Source organism: Anguilla rostrata, chromosome 14 (assembly GCF_018555375.3).
Source record: "Anguilla rostrata isolate EN2019 chromosome 14, ASM1855537v3, whole genome shotgun sequence".
NCBI lineage: Eukaryota > Metazoa > Chordata > Actinopteri > Anguilliformes > Anguillidae > Anguilla > Anguilla rostrata.
In genome coordinates this window covers 7,184,250-7,199,622 of record NC_057946.1, presented here as the reverse complement: position 1 = coordinate 7,199,622, position 15,373 = coordinate 7,184,250, and the positions used below count along the sequence as shown (strand labels likewise).

Genomic DNA, 15,373 nt, shown 5'->3' with positions numbered 1-15,373 from the left:
GGGGAGCACCCTACTTGAGCCTTATTACTTCAGTAAATGTTCGGTCGTTAGCACACGACATGGTGCGTCATCAGCAGGTCCTGTGTGGCCTGAATGTTCGCAACATTTCTTTCAGGAATTGCTATGAACGTCTTTGTTGACAGATAGACGGATTCTGAAAGAAAGGTGTGGTAATCCACTGCCTTTCCTTATATCAGTGCAGTGCCTTTATTTATTGGCAATGCTCTGCTTTTTAGATGGGTATCTGGAGGAGAACATCTAGTTTTTATTGGTTGGACTGAGTCCCTGGTCTGTATCTTTCATCAGAGCCCAGTGATTTATTAGTTTAAATTTTTTTGTCACTTTTATAGTGTTGAATATTTAAATATAAATGGTAGAATTTGGTATTCTTCAGTATTTTGGCACTCTTCATTACTACACTTTCAACAAAGAAATTGTCAAGTGCACCTGCAAGTTCTCTGTTGTAAACCAGATACCCCCAACTTTACCATATTCTCTACCTTACACAGGGACATTACAGAACGTAAACACTGCAGAGAGTTAAAGAATCATGAGGATGAGTAGCATGACAGAGCAGGGTGTGACCACATGAAAAGCAGCAAGACTGTGGTCTATAATAATTATGCTAGAACATGATTTATTGGATGTGACAAAAAGATTGCATCTTCCTACATGTCTGCTTTCACCAACAAAACAATCTTTTGCTGTAGTTGCAGCCTGTCTACATTATATGATATCCATGTGCTGTTTGTTCCCGTCTGTATTAGTGGGAAAGTAAGTTTCAGTTGTATGTTTCCCACAAGCCTCAGCTTCTGGTAAATACAGAGGGTGCAACTCTTGATTACTAGCTTTATTCATACACTTGTCATTTCCCAAGGCTCCCATTACAACATGTTGGACATTTTATGTATTTTCATCTGTGTGCTAAATTTGTTTATTTTTACTTCCCAGGCCATTTGGTATCACTACAGTGTGTTGCATTGTGGCATAGTATATGCCACTCGCTAGCACTGTAAGACTATTAAAAGCCAAAATGAGGACATTTACTGTAGGAGTTGTTATTCAGTTTACGGAGTGGTCTGACTTGAATGAGGTGTACTTTGTTAGGGCTGGAATGAAAACGGTAGATCTTCAGGAACAGGGTTGGTTACCACCTTTCATCTTTTTTGATAAGATGTTAAGGTCCTGACTCATTGGTCAATAAAGATTCCATGACACAGTCAAAGGTTCCCCAGTGTCCTGGCCAAGTTCCTAACCTGAATCCCTCCTTGTGCACAGCAGAAGTACAGTAGGCATCCTGGTGCACAGTGACTGTCATACATCCAAATTGGTGCTACCCATTGAGGGAAGTTAACCACGGTCCACAGTAAAGTATTTTGATATCCTGAGAAAAATTGAGCTCTACAATTGCAAACTATTACTTTAATCCATTAGTACATGCTGGAAACAGGCTTATTGTATCCTTAACTGGAAACATATCTCTGTACAGTAGAAACTGGCACATCCCATGTTGCTAGCACTCAAAATGATATGAATGATTAGATCTGTCAAAAAATAAAAAATTCACTGTGACTATCTCAATTTAAACTGAGACAAAAGTATTTTTTGTTGAGAGTCGTATGTTTTTTGAGCAAGTATAAGATAGTAAATGGTACGTACTATTTAATATTTATAAACTGTGCCAAATTAAGCAGGATATAACCACATTCTAAACATTTTCAGTTTGCGTCAAACAGTTTCCCATGTTATGTTTGTGTTGTGAAATGGTTAGTATGGACAGAAGTCCCATGTATATCAAGGAGGGATATGTCTGTTATGTTTTGGCCTTTTTATATGGTCAGCCTATGCAATGATGAAAATGTAGGAAAAGTGTTGTCTGAAGATGAAGTACTTCTTTAAACTCAAAAGATGCTTTATACTTTAAAAGAGGAAAACAAGAAATATTATTGTCGTTTATCTTTCGTGCTTCCAAACCATCACCCCAGAATCTTATCCATTATTAAGTTTTTTATAAATTGTGGCAGATTAGGGCAGATTGAGGCAGATTAAGTGTCCTGTTCATATTTCCACAACGACTTTTCTTCAGTCAGCTGTCACTTTTAATCAGGCAAACTTCATGTGAACACAGTGTCAGGCATCTGCTTCACAGATGAGGCTGGAGAATAATGTACGCTTGAACATACAGCAGTAGAAGAAAATGCTGCAAAAATGGTTACATAAAGGTTAAAAAACAGATATTTGAACCATTGAACAGAATACAAAGACAGCCTTTGAAAAAGCCATGTAGTACTATACAGTATGTGTGCAAAGTTATAGGCAGCTGCATTGTATATAAGCATTGGAAGAAAATTTAAAGTTGTTTCCACTGCATATTTGCTGAGTAGACTGTCTAGTTCCAATGTATCTGTGGTTCATTAGTTTTTTTACTGAAGTAGACACAACTGAAGGCTCATGCCATCACTGGAACATCTGCTGTAAATTTGTGAGGGACTGGCAAATCCACAGCACCATGTACAATTACTTAACTGAATGCACCACTCAGCACCCCGGGATTTATTCCTTTGGAAACCACAATGATGAAAATATACAATTCACTTTTGGCTCTGTGTGCCATATTATCTGAGCAATCAGTTTTATCTGATTAATTAATTTAATTCCCACCAAAATAATCAATGTTAAAAAAATATTAAGCCACTATAATTACACCCACCCGGATCTAGAGAAGACCATAAAGCTTGTTGGCCCTGTGTATACATGGAGTTGCATAGTTGGGATCATGGAGGAAATTAAACTGCAAACCCATAAGAATGTTCCTTTGAATTTTAAGAAATCAGGACAGGTCTTAGAGCTTGAAAAACACTGTGTAGTAGTCTCTGAGGAGCTGGAGAGGGCTGGGCCAAGACAAATTTGACAAATTTTGTTCTCCACAGAGTAAAAGGGATCCAGACAAGATGACAGCAATCACATATTCAGAGATCCTGAATCATAGACCAATCAGGTTATTTCAAAAAGAAAAGAATGAGTTAATGAGTCATCAAATTAAATTTTGATTTGATTAATTTTCTCAGTGCTTTATAGCAAACAATTATTTTATTTTCTGTGGAAGAGACAAATCAATAAAGTTGAATAACTATTGAATTTTTCTTAATGTATGCAAACATCAATAGTCTTTGATGGCACTAATAAAGAAAGGGGTATCATCGTATGTGCCATAAACCTTTCCAACATGCAAACATTAAAGGTAAATACTCTTCATCCAGGTTTCCAATAAGCATATTTGCAGACAAGTGAGCCTTAAATGCAATTATCTACATAAGCAGCTATTTCCTGTAAATCTCACCTGAAAATAATTCATATAAACACATTTACAAGGTCACACGTTTTATTTTATTACAAAAGGCCCCTACTGTTCGCAATAATTAATCTGTTTCTGGACAGCACAATTATTGTTTACTGAAACAGTGCAAGCACCAAGAGATTGCAATAATTACAAAAGAAAAAAAAAATGTTGAATGTGAATGTGTAAAAACAACGAGTTGACCATTTGAACAAGCTTATAAAAAATATTGTTTGCCCTAGTATTATCATTTTGTTTTATTTTAAAACATGGAATAAAGCAAAGTTAAATTATGGAAGGGTTTAAACCACTAGGCAACACAGTATGTTATGATTAATTAGGTCAAAGACAACCGAGAAGGAATATCTCGACCAAGACTATCATTGAAATCATGAAAACAGTTAAAGCAAGCAGAGCTGTTCTACCCCTATAGCATTTCGATAGACTCATGAAGCTGTTATTATTCCCACATTAATTAATTCCCCAGTTGGATACAGCTGTCAACGTCAAAAGTCTCCTCCCACGATGTTGGCTTTGCTGTTGACTTACAGAGAAATGAAGCTGTGGCTGAAATGTAGGCTATACAGACAGTGCTAGAGTGCTACAGGTTATGCGGTTTGAAAATGTTCGGTGGAACTTGAATATGGTAGTGCTGCAGTTCTTTTGTGCTCTTTTATGCTCTTGATGGCTAGTTAAATGTAATTATAACTTTACAACTTTTAACGGCATACTTAAGTTAGTCCACACTGAACGAAATATTACACTGTTAGCACAAAGGTTTCATGATAAGGTAATAACTGCCGTAGTCTAGTGTCTTCACAGTGCCACATGGAAAACTTTTTTTGGAGAAGAACTAAATTTAAGCGAATCCAATATTCTCCACTCAAGCTCTCGTAAACTGATGAGGACTGTATCGCGTGTTCAAAAGCAGCGAAGTCTGACAAAAATTTTGCATTTGTTGGAGCGTCATTTGGATTGTGCGAACGGAAAGTGAACTGCAGGCGATACCCAGATGAACAAAATGTCATACAGAAAGTGTATCATTTATGGCGATGCTTACAAAAGCATATTAGTTGTTTGGACCGAAAGTTCTGTATAAACACGGAAGCAAGCCACATTAAATTGACGTCAATAGCTCTTCTTTCCAGGGCAAAGCTGAGAGGTAAGATTTTATCCATTCAATCTGGCTACAGTGGTCTGTACAGTGGCACCTTCGGCTCACAGACTTATTTTCTGTTAGAATATAAAAAAAATATCTGTTTCGAGTCTGACTCTCACTCTCACTTTTAAGTAACCTGTCTTGTATTCAGGATATTGAAAGAGAATTATATTTTTAACAAATTGCTTAACATTGGAACTGTGTGCCTTTTTCAGCTGGAGCATATTGCTGTCATTCTAATACTACATAAATCTCAATCTTGTAGTTCTGACAAAAAAAAAAAAGGTTAAAATACAAATAACGAATATTTATAATACTAATGAAATGATTATATAATTTGTTCTAATCCTCTTTAACCGTTGACAATAGATAAATAATATTAATCACGATTTCTGGCAAATGGTAGAGCAAGTAGGCTATATTGATATTTATATTGACAACGTTATCATTTTCTTTGTCGTTACCGATTGTGAAATGCACAAACCTAAGCTATTGTTTGAAGTTACTCATCTAACGGTTAGTCTACAGTTTAACTGCTTTAACTAGGCTACCGTTACTGTACTTTGCAAATGCCACAATTAATCTTACCTAGGGCTATAGATCATCTACCAACAATTAGGCCTATCTCATATAGTATTTTGTATTTGCAGACGTATCGATAACTGATTAACTGATTGACCCAATCATATGAGCTTGGGTACAAATACATTAGCTATATAGTTCTCAAGAAAGGAGGCAGAACCAAGATGACTTCACAACATTACCAGGCCTTAACCTTTCCAGTTTGATTATGAGATTATGACTACCAAGGGAGCCCAAATGAAAGGGTGAATGAGGTCACACTTAAGTTTTTCAGGCAGGCACAGTACCAAACTTTGCAATTTAGTATGTGTATTCAATGTTTACTGTTGTACATTTCTTCTAGTCTTTGGTTACTTTTGAAGTTGCAACATATTGTTTCAAACTCTGGCAAGTAACAATAACAGAAATTCAAAAGCATGCATCGGTTTGTCAGCCATTGTTCCCCCAGATTGTTTATAACTGTTCACAATGCTTGAAGTGTCCTCAGAAACAAATTGTTTACAACTGTGCTGCATTACATGGGACCTCCTATAATATTTATCTTCTACTTCTTCAGTCTCCTGCTATAATGACTATTGCTTCTCTGGTGCTTGAGATGTTTTGTTCATGGTGCGTGCGTGCATTTAAGGTGACATTCACACCCATTCCAAACAATGTTGGCCTATTGTCAGAAGCTGGGTCAGAATGCAAGTGCTCTATCCATTGCCTGCACTGTAAACGGTACTGTAGATAGCAACAAGAACAGTACCCTATGTTGACAACAATAGACTGGTTTTTTGTTCATGTTAGAATGAGATAACACGTCAAATCCAGCCCTCAGAGAACAGGTGGTAACAGTCCTTGGATGGAATGGTTCCATATTATCCTATAATTCCCAGGAAGTGCTTGGCCAGCTGGATGAGTGAATTCCCTGGTGGTGTGATCAGGACATGGCAGTTGTGTCTGGGCCTGGCTTGCTTCCTGCTTAAATTCCACCTCCTCCAGACTGGCAATATGTTGCAGAGTTCCACTTTCTTCTTCCGGTGTTCCTGTTTGCATTTAATCCAAAAACACAAGCAGCTGAAACCAACAAAAGGAAACATCTGAGACCTGCATTGTGAGGACTTTTAAATGATTTATAATCTATACGGATTAAATTTGTTAATAAATAACAAATTATATAACAAGGGTCTGTGCTTAGTGGGATGAGCAAACATAGTGGTCAGTTCTAAAATAAATTTTGATCAGCTGACATATTAAGACCATGGAATAACCTAATTCACTGAGTCATTATTTAGCATGTTACATAACACAAACTTGAATTGAGCGAATGGCATTCATTTTGCTTTATTTTATTGCATAGTTTACCTGTTCCCATGTGTACACAGCTGTCAAGAAGATTTATATGTACCAAGAGTGATTCTATGAGAAAATAAAATCCAGACAGAACCTGCATATAATATTCATTGTCTTTGAAAGTATCGCTAATATCATCGCCTCTCAGTAATGGTCCATTTGACACAATATATTTCTTGATACGATATGATGTTGTTCTACTTGAACGGAACGTCATGGTTTCCACTTCTTCAAGAGGTAGGAGAGTCAAATGGATCGCTAAGGAAACTAAATCCATTTTAATTACTGGGTACATTAGTTTATAGGCTGCTTAGTCTTAGGACTAATCTGTACTGTGATGACATGCATGCTTGACAGTTCTTTAGTTTTTAGAAGACAGAGATTTATTATTCTTGATTCACTGGGAAACAGGGGCTTTATACTTTATGAGATGTGTCGTACAGTGAAACTGAATAGCTCTATTTAGTGTGAAACGCACACACACACACACCACACACATATACAAATAGCACTGCGTTTAAGAATAGAACTTCCTCTGTCAGATTCAAACTTCCCATTTCCTTCCCCCTCAATTATTGTTTATGCTGTTAAAAATAATTTAACATGTCAAACAGGTGGGTAGATGCATGCAATCATATGTTTGTTTTGTGTGTATTTGTAATGCTGAAACATGGGTAGTTACCTTGATTTTTCTAGCAGAAACATCTTAAGCAATTGAAACTGGGACTGTTTAATCGGATTATTACATTCTCAATATTTGTACAGCAGGGGCATCACCATAGGGTGAAAATGTTGCTTTAAGGGTTGAATGGAACTTCAATGATCCATTCTTTAACTACTGCTATTTATTGTAAATATCTCCCTTATCATCTACACATTTCTGGGTATGTCCTTTTTTAAAGCTCACAATGGCCTTTTCAATAAAAGTAATATGAGTAGGGTGAAAAAACATTAATCTCTTCAGTTAAATTCTCATTGGCTGTGTGTTTTTAGCTAGTGAAATAAACAGAATTAAAGCTTATTGAAATGGCTGCTAAAGCAAAACAGGCCCATAGTGTTCATGATTTGGAGACCACAGTGCTGGAATGCATAATAACATTATTATTCCATTCTTTAATTTGGCCCTTCCACACTCCATGCTATGGTATGAATTTTCATTGTAATAGCTTTGAGGGGCTGTTGCCCAAGATGCACTTCTTGGTGGGAATCGGAGCATGAGTTGGCTCAGAGTAACTCCAGTCAGCTTCTGAGACATGGTGTTGAATTATTCGGTCATCATACATTGCACTCAGCAGCATGGAGGAGGAAACAGCCACAGCTGCTCTGTGAAATCAGTGCTTGGCTGTTGGAATATGCAGCCTGGACCTGGGAATCACAAGGATCTGAGCTCATGAATGACAATACATACACGTGTTACATTTTCTTTATTTATGCCAAAGTTAGCTAGACCAACATGCAGGTGTGGTGCAGGTGTCACGCAGTAGTGTTTGAAAAACCTTGACCTTCTGCCATGATGTTCTGAGTTAATTTGAAGTTGGCCTCCAATTTTTTTATCCAATGGAAACTCAAAAAATAAGAAAGTTTTACTAAATCCGTTATTTTGCACATTTTGAATTTCAAAGCACATATTTGTCACCATTGCATGTCCCAACTTGTTTTGAAAGTATACTGCATTGTTTGTCAACCTCAGTGAAACCACTTTATGTTTCTGCTGCAATCCGTAGTTGTCATGGGAAATGCTTGGGTTTTTACCCTTATAAATTTCCATGAAATGCCTGAATTTACGTGCTTGTGGGAAGAATAATGTGATTCCGTGCTGTGAGGCGTTTAATGCTTGCATGCCATTTGGAAACGACAGCAGACACTAATGGGGTTTAAATCATGTGACCATATGGCATCTGAGCATTGGTAGGTCCATGAAAACTGTTGTTATGGAAATGGAGAGTATTGAATTATCTCTCAGTTGTGGAATGTAACCGCTGTAAACTCCTGTCCCATCAATGCCACTTCAAAGGGTGAGTATTGCTGGTTCTTTTTATAAAAAAGTAATTGTTCTCAGTATTGCTGTCGACACTACCCCACAAATGTCACTGCAACATTTACATCCTGCTGTTTAGCTCGACAGCTTGGCCTAAATTCTGTTTTGTGATCTTTATCCTGTTTGGGTGAAAACACATTCTCTGATCATGGGTCAACCTACTCCCACTTGCTTGAGATATGAAAATCTGATGATGATCTGGTATGCGCTGTCCTGTTCAGTAATTACTTCTATGATATTTCCTGAGCTAGAGTGGCTGTTTGTGAAATAATTTTTTATGAGAGCAACATTCTTTGTGAATTTATAATCAAGCTACTGTAACATAAGTCGCGGATTCTTGTGTTCAACCTGATCAGGATATATAAATCAACTGACACAATGTTTGACTGCTGAACCTTAGCTATCGTATTGTTTATTATTCTTGATAAAAAATTTAGCTCACAAAAAGCGACGATGTTAACGGTAATGTACTGCGCATTCTCCATTCGTTCTTTTTCATTTCACAGCGAAGGCAGTCAAAAGCCAGGCAGTCGGTAGAGTTATGAGACACTACCCTGAGTTCTTACTGATATTTTGCACCTTGTTTAGCTTTGCTTGAAGCCCCTTCCTTATCAATAGCTGACTTTGCTCAAAGTGAGTTACTCTTATTGAAATGGTAGCAGTCCTGGGTCATGGACCAGTGAGTACATATACTGTATTCAAAAAAGCTGTGTAATAAATATAATGAATTGAGTTTTAAAACTTAGAACAAATATGTCAATTTATAGACAACTCCAGATGAATTAATCAACACACATAAATTAGAGTGTCCATTGTTGTTTTGATAGAGAGATCAATTCAAGACAATTTTTGTTCTGAAATATAATGGTACATTAAAGAGGGTTTATTCATAGAGGGTAATTGGACTATTTGTAATTGGATTATTTGGACTCCATTCAGTGCTGTGGGCCTTTTTAAGTTTTGAAAATTATCTAGAGGTTTAACATACAATTGTAGCAGCATTGCAAATCAGTACAATGCAATATATCATATATAGATATGTGCTTTGTATGCATCTGTCATTGTCATACAGATAAGTGTCATACAGAACTTATATCCTATCTTTGTGTCAAATACATCCTTTCTATTTGTTTTTCTTCACTCATAGTGAACATAGAAGGGCATAGATTCATACGATTGTAAGGTCTTGGTTTATTTTGAGACTGAAGTTAAAACAATCATTTACTTGCGGTCCACACCATCCTATCCACCTAAAAATGGCAACAGTGTGGTTTGTGTGATCCAGCATCTGGTACAAATAAAGATAGGTCTGGCCCAGTTCCTAACATGAGCTATAGCCCAAACCTTAGGCACTTGTACTGTCATTATGACAATGAAAACCCACAACACAAAGTTTCATAGCAAGTCAAAAGTTGTGTAGTCCATCTAGTCTTTGAGCTGGTACATTATGATCTGACCTGTCATTTCATTCAGCATACATATTGTTGCTTCTGATGCTTTTTCAATCTCTCTAAAGCTACAGTTGATTTGCTAACTCCCCCTCCCAGAGTTCAGAATTTTGTAGTTCATGAGGCTTGACCACATTCTCTTAAACAATAGATTTAGGGGCTGTATGAAGTCAATAGGAAAATTGATGTCAGCTAGAAAGTATTCCCGACAAGCTCTGAGATTCATAAAGCTTCTATGTTTTTCTCTTTAGGTGAATGTCTCAGGCTCTAAGAGACCACTCGCTGGCTCCTCTCTCACAGTGATCCGGCATTTTCCACTTCATCTGAACTGGAATCCTCTCAGCCGCGCATCTAATGACACACATTCTCCAGTTTCTACATGCTGCTTAGGAACTGGGCTCCCTTTGCTCGCTGGCTCCCACTTGCTCCTACGGTCATTAAAAAAATAAGAAATACAGGATGACATCATGCGCGGAATGGCGGGAGAAGGGAAGGGCCTTAAATCTGACGAGAGGGCCCTGCAGAGCTGTTTAGTGCGCAGCGAGGAGGAGACAGCCGGAGCCCACGGCGTGTTCTGCCCCTTCCCGGGAATCCGGCGCTGGTGAGAGGGGGTTCCCCCTCGGCCCATGATGCGGGGGTGTCCCGGGCGGGCTGAGCCAGGATGCCCATCACCCAGGAGAACGCCCTGAGCCACCTGCCCGTGCTGGAGCGCTGGCTGGGCGTTCAGGAGCACCGCGGCGGCGCCTCCCTCTGCCGCGCCGCCATCCGCAAGCTGGTGGAGTACATCCAGCTCAACTTTTCGGACGGGGAGGGCGTCCCGCCTGCCGCCCCAGCCCGGGACGGCGCGGACGCGGAGGTGCTAGCCGTGTGCCTCGACAAACCGGAGGGGGGCCGGGAGGAGTTCGGCCTCAGCTTCGGGAACATTCCCATGCTCGGGGATCCTGAGGGCAGGAAGAAGAGAGTGAGGCGAAGGCGGAGGAAGGGCGATGAAGGCCCTTTGCTGGACGTGGGCTGCCTCTGGGTGACGGAGGTGAGGAAGACTAGCCCCGCCGCCCGCTGTGGGCAGATAAGGCTGAGGGACGAGCTCCTGTCACTCAACGGCCAGCTGATGGTGGGCGTCGACGTCTCTGGAGCCAGGTAGGAAACGTGATTCTCTTGACATGTACTTATCCAAAGTCATAGGTATAGCATGTGTGTATTGAACTATTTCTCTTAATTTATTTACTAAGTTACTAGTTCTGTTAATTTGTCCCAGTTTTATACATCGTCACAGCTTGTTTTATCTGATTATAATTTTGAAACACGTGAGATCTCATCTGAAAAAAGGGTCTGCATTTCTTGGGCATGAACTGCTTAAATTTGTCTTTTATGGCATGTCTTTGAACAGTGGATTCCATAGACTTTTCATATTTTTATGATTTTTCTTACACACTGAGATATGAAGATGGGAAGAGTGTTATTCTGTTTGGAATTTTGAAAGACATACAGTAGCAGGCACATAAAATACACTTTTACTGAGGTACACAAATACAATGAGATCGAGTGAGTGTGCTACATCCGCAAACAGACTCCCCTCTTCTCCGGCTCGGTGTGGTATCCCGTCTCCTGCCCCTGGGGCCTGCCCCCAGATGATCCCACGACACCTGCTGTGTGGGATCCGTTCAGCTGCCCCCCTTCTCCAGAACAGCGGGCTTCTCTGTGCGCCCAGAGCGGAGCGAGCTCCCGAAAAACCTCTGCCGCATAGCTGGCATCGCGCTCCCCGCCTCTCTTTCCTCTCTGAGCGGCTTTGTGCCGCGGCCGTGTTTGCGTAGGGGTTGGCGCAGCTCTTGGCACGCTGAGGCAGCAGGGGCTGGATGCCAGCCAGAGCGACTTCCCCCTGGAGCAAAACAAGCCCAGCTCAGCCAGGATCTGCAGGGGCGGGGGGGGGTGGCTGTTTGTGCCACTGCTGCACTCCACCCCTCAGTCCCACGCCAATGACTTTTCACGGCTCTAGTTTTCTGTTTGGATCACTGCTGATTAAGGCTGTGCAATATATCGATATTATATCGATATCGTGATATGAGACTACATATCGTCTGGGATTTTGTATATCGTAATATCGTGATATGGCATAAGTGTTGTCTTTTCCTGGTTTTAAAGGCAGCATTACAGTAAAGTGATGTAATTTTATGAACTTACCTGACTGTTCTAGCTGTTCTATTATTTGCCTTTACCCACTTAGTTATTACACAGGCATTACTGACGGTTAGTTATCAAAAATTTCATCGTGTAATTTTGTGAAAGTACCAATAGTCATCCCCACAATATCATCACAATATCGATATTGAGGTATTTGGTGATATTTGATTTTGTCCAAATCGCCCAGCCCTACTGCTGATCCTGTCTATCTCTGACCTCTGTGGCATTACACTATGATTCAAATCCATTGGAGAGGAATTACTTTTGCATGGAATATCCTATGTGCTACATACTGGTATGGAAAGTGGTTTGTCCTTCACATATTCCAATATTTCATATCTATTTTTTTCTCTAGACATAATTAAGCAGATTAAATGTAGCAGAAACGAAGGCTGTTGGGAGAAAATAGTGGACAGAATAGTTGGTTTCTCTGCTCCAGTCAAAGTTTCAAACTCATCATATTATTCTGATGACATATAAAGTTTAATGTGTCAGTGTGGTAGCAATTTTTTTCTGATAGATTCAAGTTTGAAATTAGATATGCAAATGAAATGGCACTCCTATACATAATTATGCTTTTCATGGTAAAATATTTCATATAGTTTGTTCCACTTGTTTTCTCTTCATACCCTGTCATTTGCCCTCTTTAAAGTGGCTTGCATGTTTTATGAATGTGGCAGTTAATCTGAGGTGAAACTGAGCATTACTTAGTCAGGTTTATGTAATTGTATATTGGCTTCTGCATGAGTGAAAAGAACAATATTATGTTTCGATGTGAAGGGGTGGATTCACACGGCAGGCATCTAGTAGACTCTCCTCATATGACAAGGAAGGGAGGAGGTTCCTGGGAGTGGCCCTGGTTTTGACAGACCTGAAGATGTTTTGGTAATTACAGGCTTGTGAAAGTACCGAACCACATTTATCAATGTGGCTCCAGAGACAAATCACGATTTGATTGCACTTTGAGAAACTTGGAGGAAAAGGAAAACGACTACATAAAACTTTGCTGGCTTGTCTTTCATTGAGGAGCCTGGGACAATGGGAGCTTCCAGTAAGGTTCTTGGGGTTGTTAGCTGCTTAGCCCATACTCACTTGAGAGGTAATAACACTGCTCGATGTCCACATCAAAGGCACTGAACTCAGCCTTAAAGGGAATGTGAAACACTCGGTAATGAGACTCTAGTTCATTTTATTTTCATTTTAAATATGATATGGCCTTGCATTATTAACTCAGATTACGTGGAGGAGGGGTCTTTTATTGAATGCAGACGGTTTGTTGTAATCTGACTAATAATATTCTGATATACCATATCTGATATAAAAATCTAATAGTAATCTAATAATAAAGTGGCCACTGCAGATCGGTCACCCCTGTCCCACAGATGGTCTCTGCCATTTCTGTAGTACTGTGTTGTGTTTAGGGTGCATAATTGTCTCTGTTTTATAGTCAAGTGCATTGGAAGAGTGAATATGCTTACATTGAAGTAATCCTGCATAATGGTGGCACAGCAGTAACTAAAGAGCTTCATTAGTCAGCAAAAATGAAGAAAATGGAAATATAGATAAGGAAATATATCCTTTATTTATCCAGATGAATCCCATTTCAAGGTAGCCCTGGTCAAGAGTTTGGACTAATATTTGGACAAAAAAATAGCTGAGCAGGCTTCTGCTGTAGGGTTAAAGCTTTGACACTTTTTGAGCACTTTTTTTCAAACCTTATATTTTCACAATATATCTGGAGTGTGTAAACGGTTTGCCAGTATATATTCTACAAAGGAGTGGTCTAAAGGACGGGCTTTGGAACGTTAATTAGAAGACACATATAATGAAGGCTTTACTCATCAAGTGCTTTTCATCTCCATGGTTTCAGTGAGAAGTCCTGACCCAAAGTGCTCACCACATGAAGACCTTCATTTTAATACATTTTACACTTCACTTTTTCTCTATTTGCTTTCACAGCTTGGCACGAGATCTGTCTCTGTCGCTCATGGAAAATAGTTTTGTCCTTCAAAGCAAGTATAGCAAAGAGCTATAAATGTACTTAACAAGGGCCAGATTTTAGACCGTTATTTGTGCAAAAAATATAATATGAACAAACATTTTATGACACGTGGTACATAACCTGTAAATTGCTTTGTACCGACACATTTTCGGTAAGAAAAAAACAAATTCACAAGAAATATAATATTGTTTCTTGTGACTTGACGTAATTTTGATAAGAATATTTTTAATGGCAGGCCTAGATTTTGCAAGTTTGAATGAATGTCTTATAGACAGTGCTTTGTATGTGTGAACAACTTGGTGTTTTTGTACATTGAAAATGTGTTTTTCTCCAGATTATATTTCTGCATAGAAGAGCACACCTTTTAACACTTATTTGTATTACATAATACGTGTTATTTTCTTTCCAACTGTACCATGCTTATTGGCGTCTGAGCGATTGTATGTGGCATTACTGCAACCAAAGTAAATGAGGTGTGTGTAGTCGGAGACTGATAACCAGGAGTAATGAACAGGGGTATGACCCAACAAGGAGACTGATTGCTTTTGTCTTTTATTCCAATGTCTGGATAAATATAAACAGAGCTTTTATGTGCCTGGTATAGGGATGTAAGAGATGGTTACAGCCTGGACAGCAATGCCAGATATTATTTGTGTGTGAGGGTAATGTTTGCAGGGAATGATGGGTTACTATGGCAAGGGTTTTTTGTATTTGTAAATGTTGCTAGATGAGGAATACATAGATCTCTGACAATGAGCAACCATAAACACCAATTCCAACCTCATTCTCTATCACACACAGTTGAATATAACCCAGGACCTACCTATCATCCTATAATTCACATACACTCTCCAACAGATGTTGGGGAATGTTACTTGTGTTTGCTGAACCATATTTTTTCTCCAACATTGGGCTATTATTTTTAACGCTTCATGTTTACCCTCCCCTATCTTTCCTCCTGTGAAAACTTCTTGCAAGCTGTAGCTCCTCCTGAACTTTCAAACTTTCAAGAATTTCAAGCTACTAAACCGCTTTTATCTATAACCATAAGCCCAAATATGGGGAATGTAGATGGGCACAATTGCTGTTTGATAATTAGTTCCATCTGTACAATACACATTACATTTTTTCCCAATAAAATTACAGTTGTTGTAATTGTAGATTTGTAGTCTCGTGGTAAGTGAAGTTTAGCACTAGCCATTGCACATTTACAGTCAAAATCAAAATCAGCCTCTGTTTCCTGGATGGGTGGTGGTTTTATTTGGGGGGAGGGGGGTAAAGTGGAACGAAATCA

General features: G+C 39.1%; 1 protein-coding gene across 3 annotated transcripts in view; it reads left to right on the top strand.

Annotated features, from left to right (window-relative positions):
- The first annotated feature begins 3,886 nt into the window (after positions 1-3,886).
- LOC135240176 (PDZ domain-containing protein 2-like) overlaps positions 3,887-15,373 on the top strand; it is a 55,317-nt gene continuing 43,830 nt past the window's right edge. For 2 of the 3 annotated variants that reach the window (XM_064309537.1, XM_064309536.1), the window contains exons 1-2: positions 3,888-4,499; positions 10,151-11,036. In XM_064309537.1, coding sequence (XP_064165607.1) covers positions 10,561-11,036 — 476 coding nt within the window. In that variant the 5' untranslated portion in view covers positions 3,888-4,499; positions 10,151-10,560. Of the gene's footprint in view, positions 4,500-10,150; positions 11,037-15,373 lie in introns of all 3 variants that reach the window. The other variant, XM_064309538.1, reaches the window with a different exon arrangement.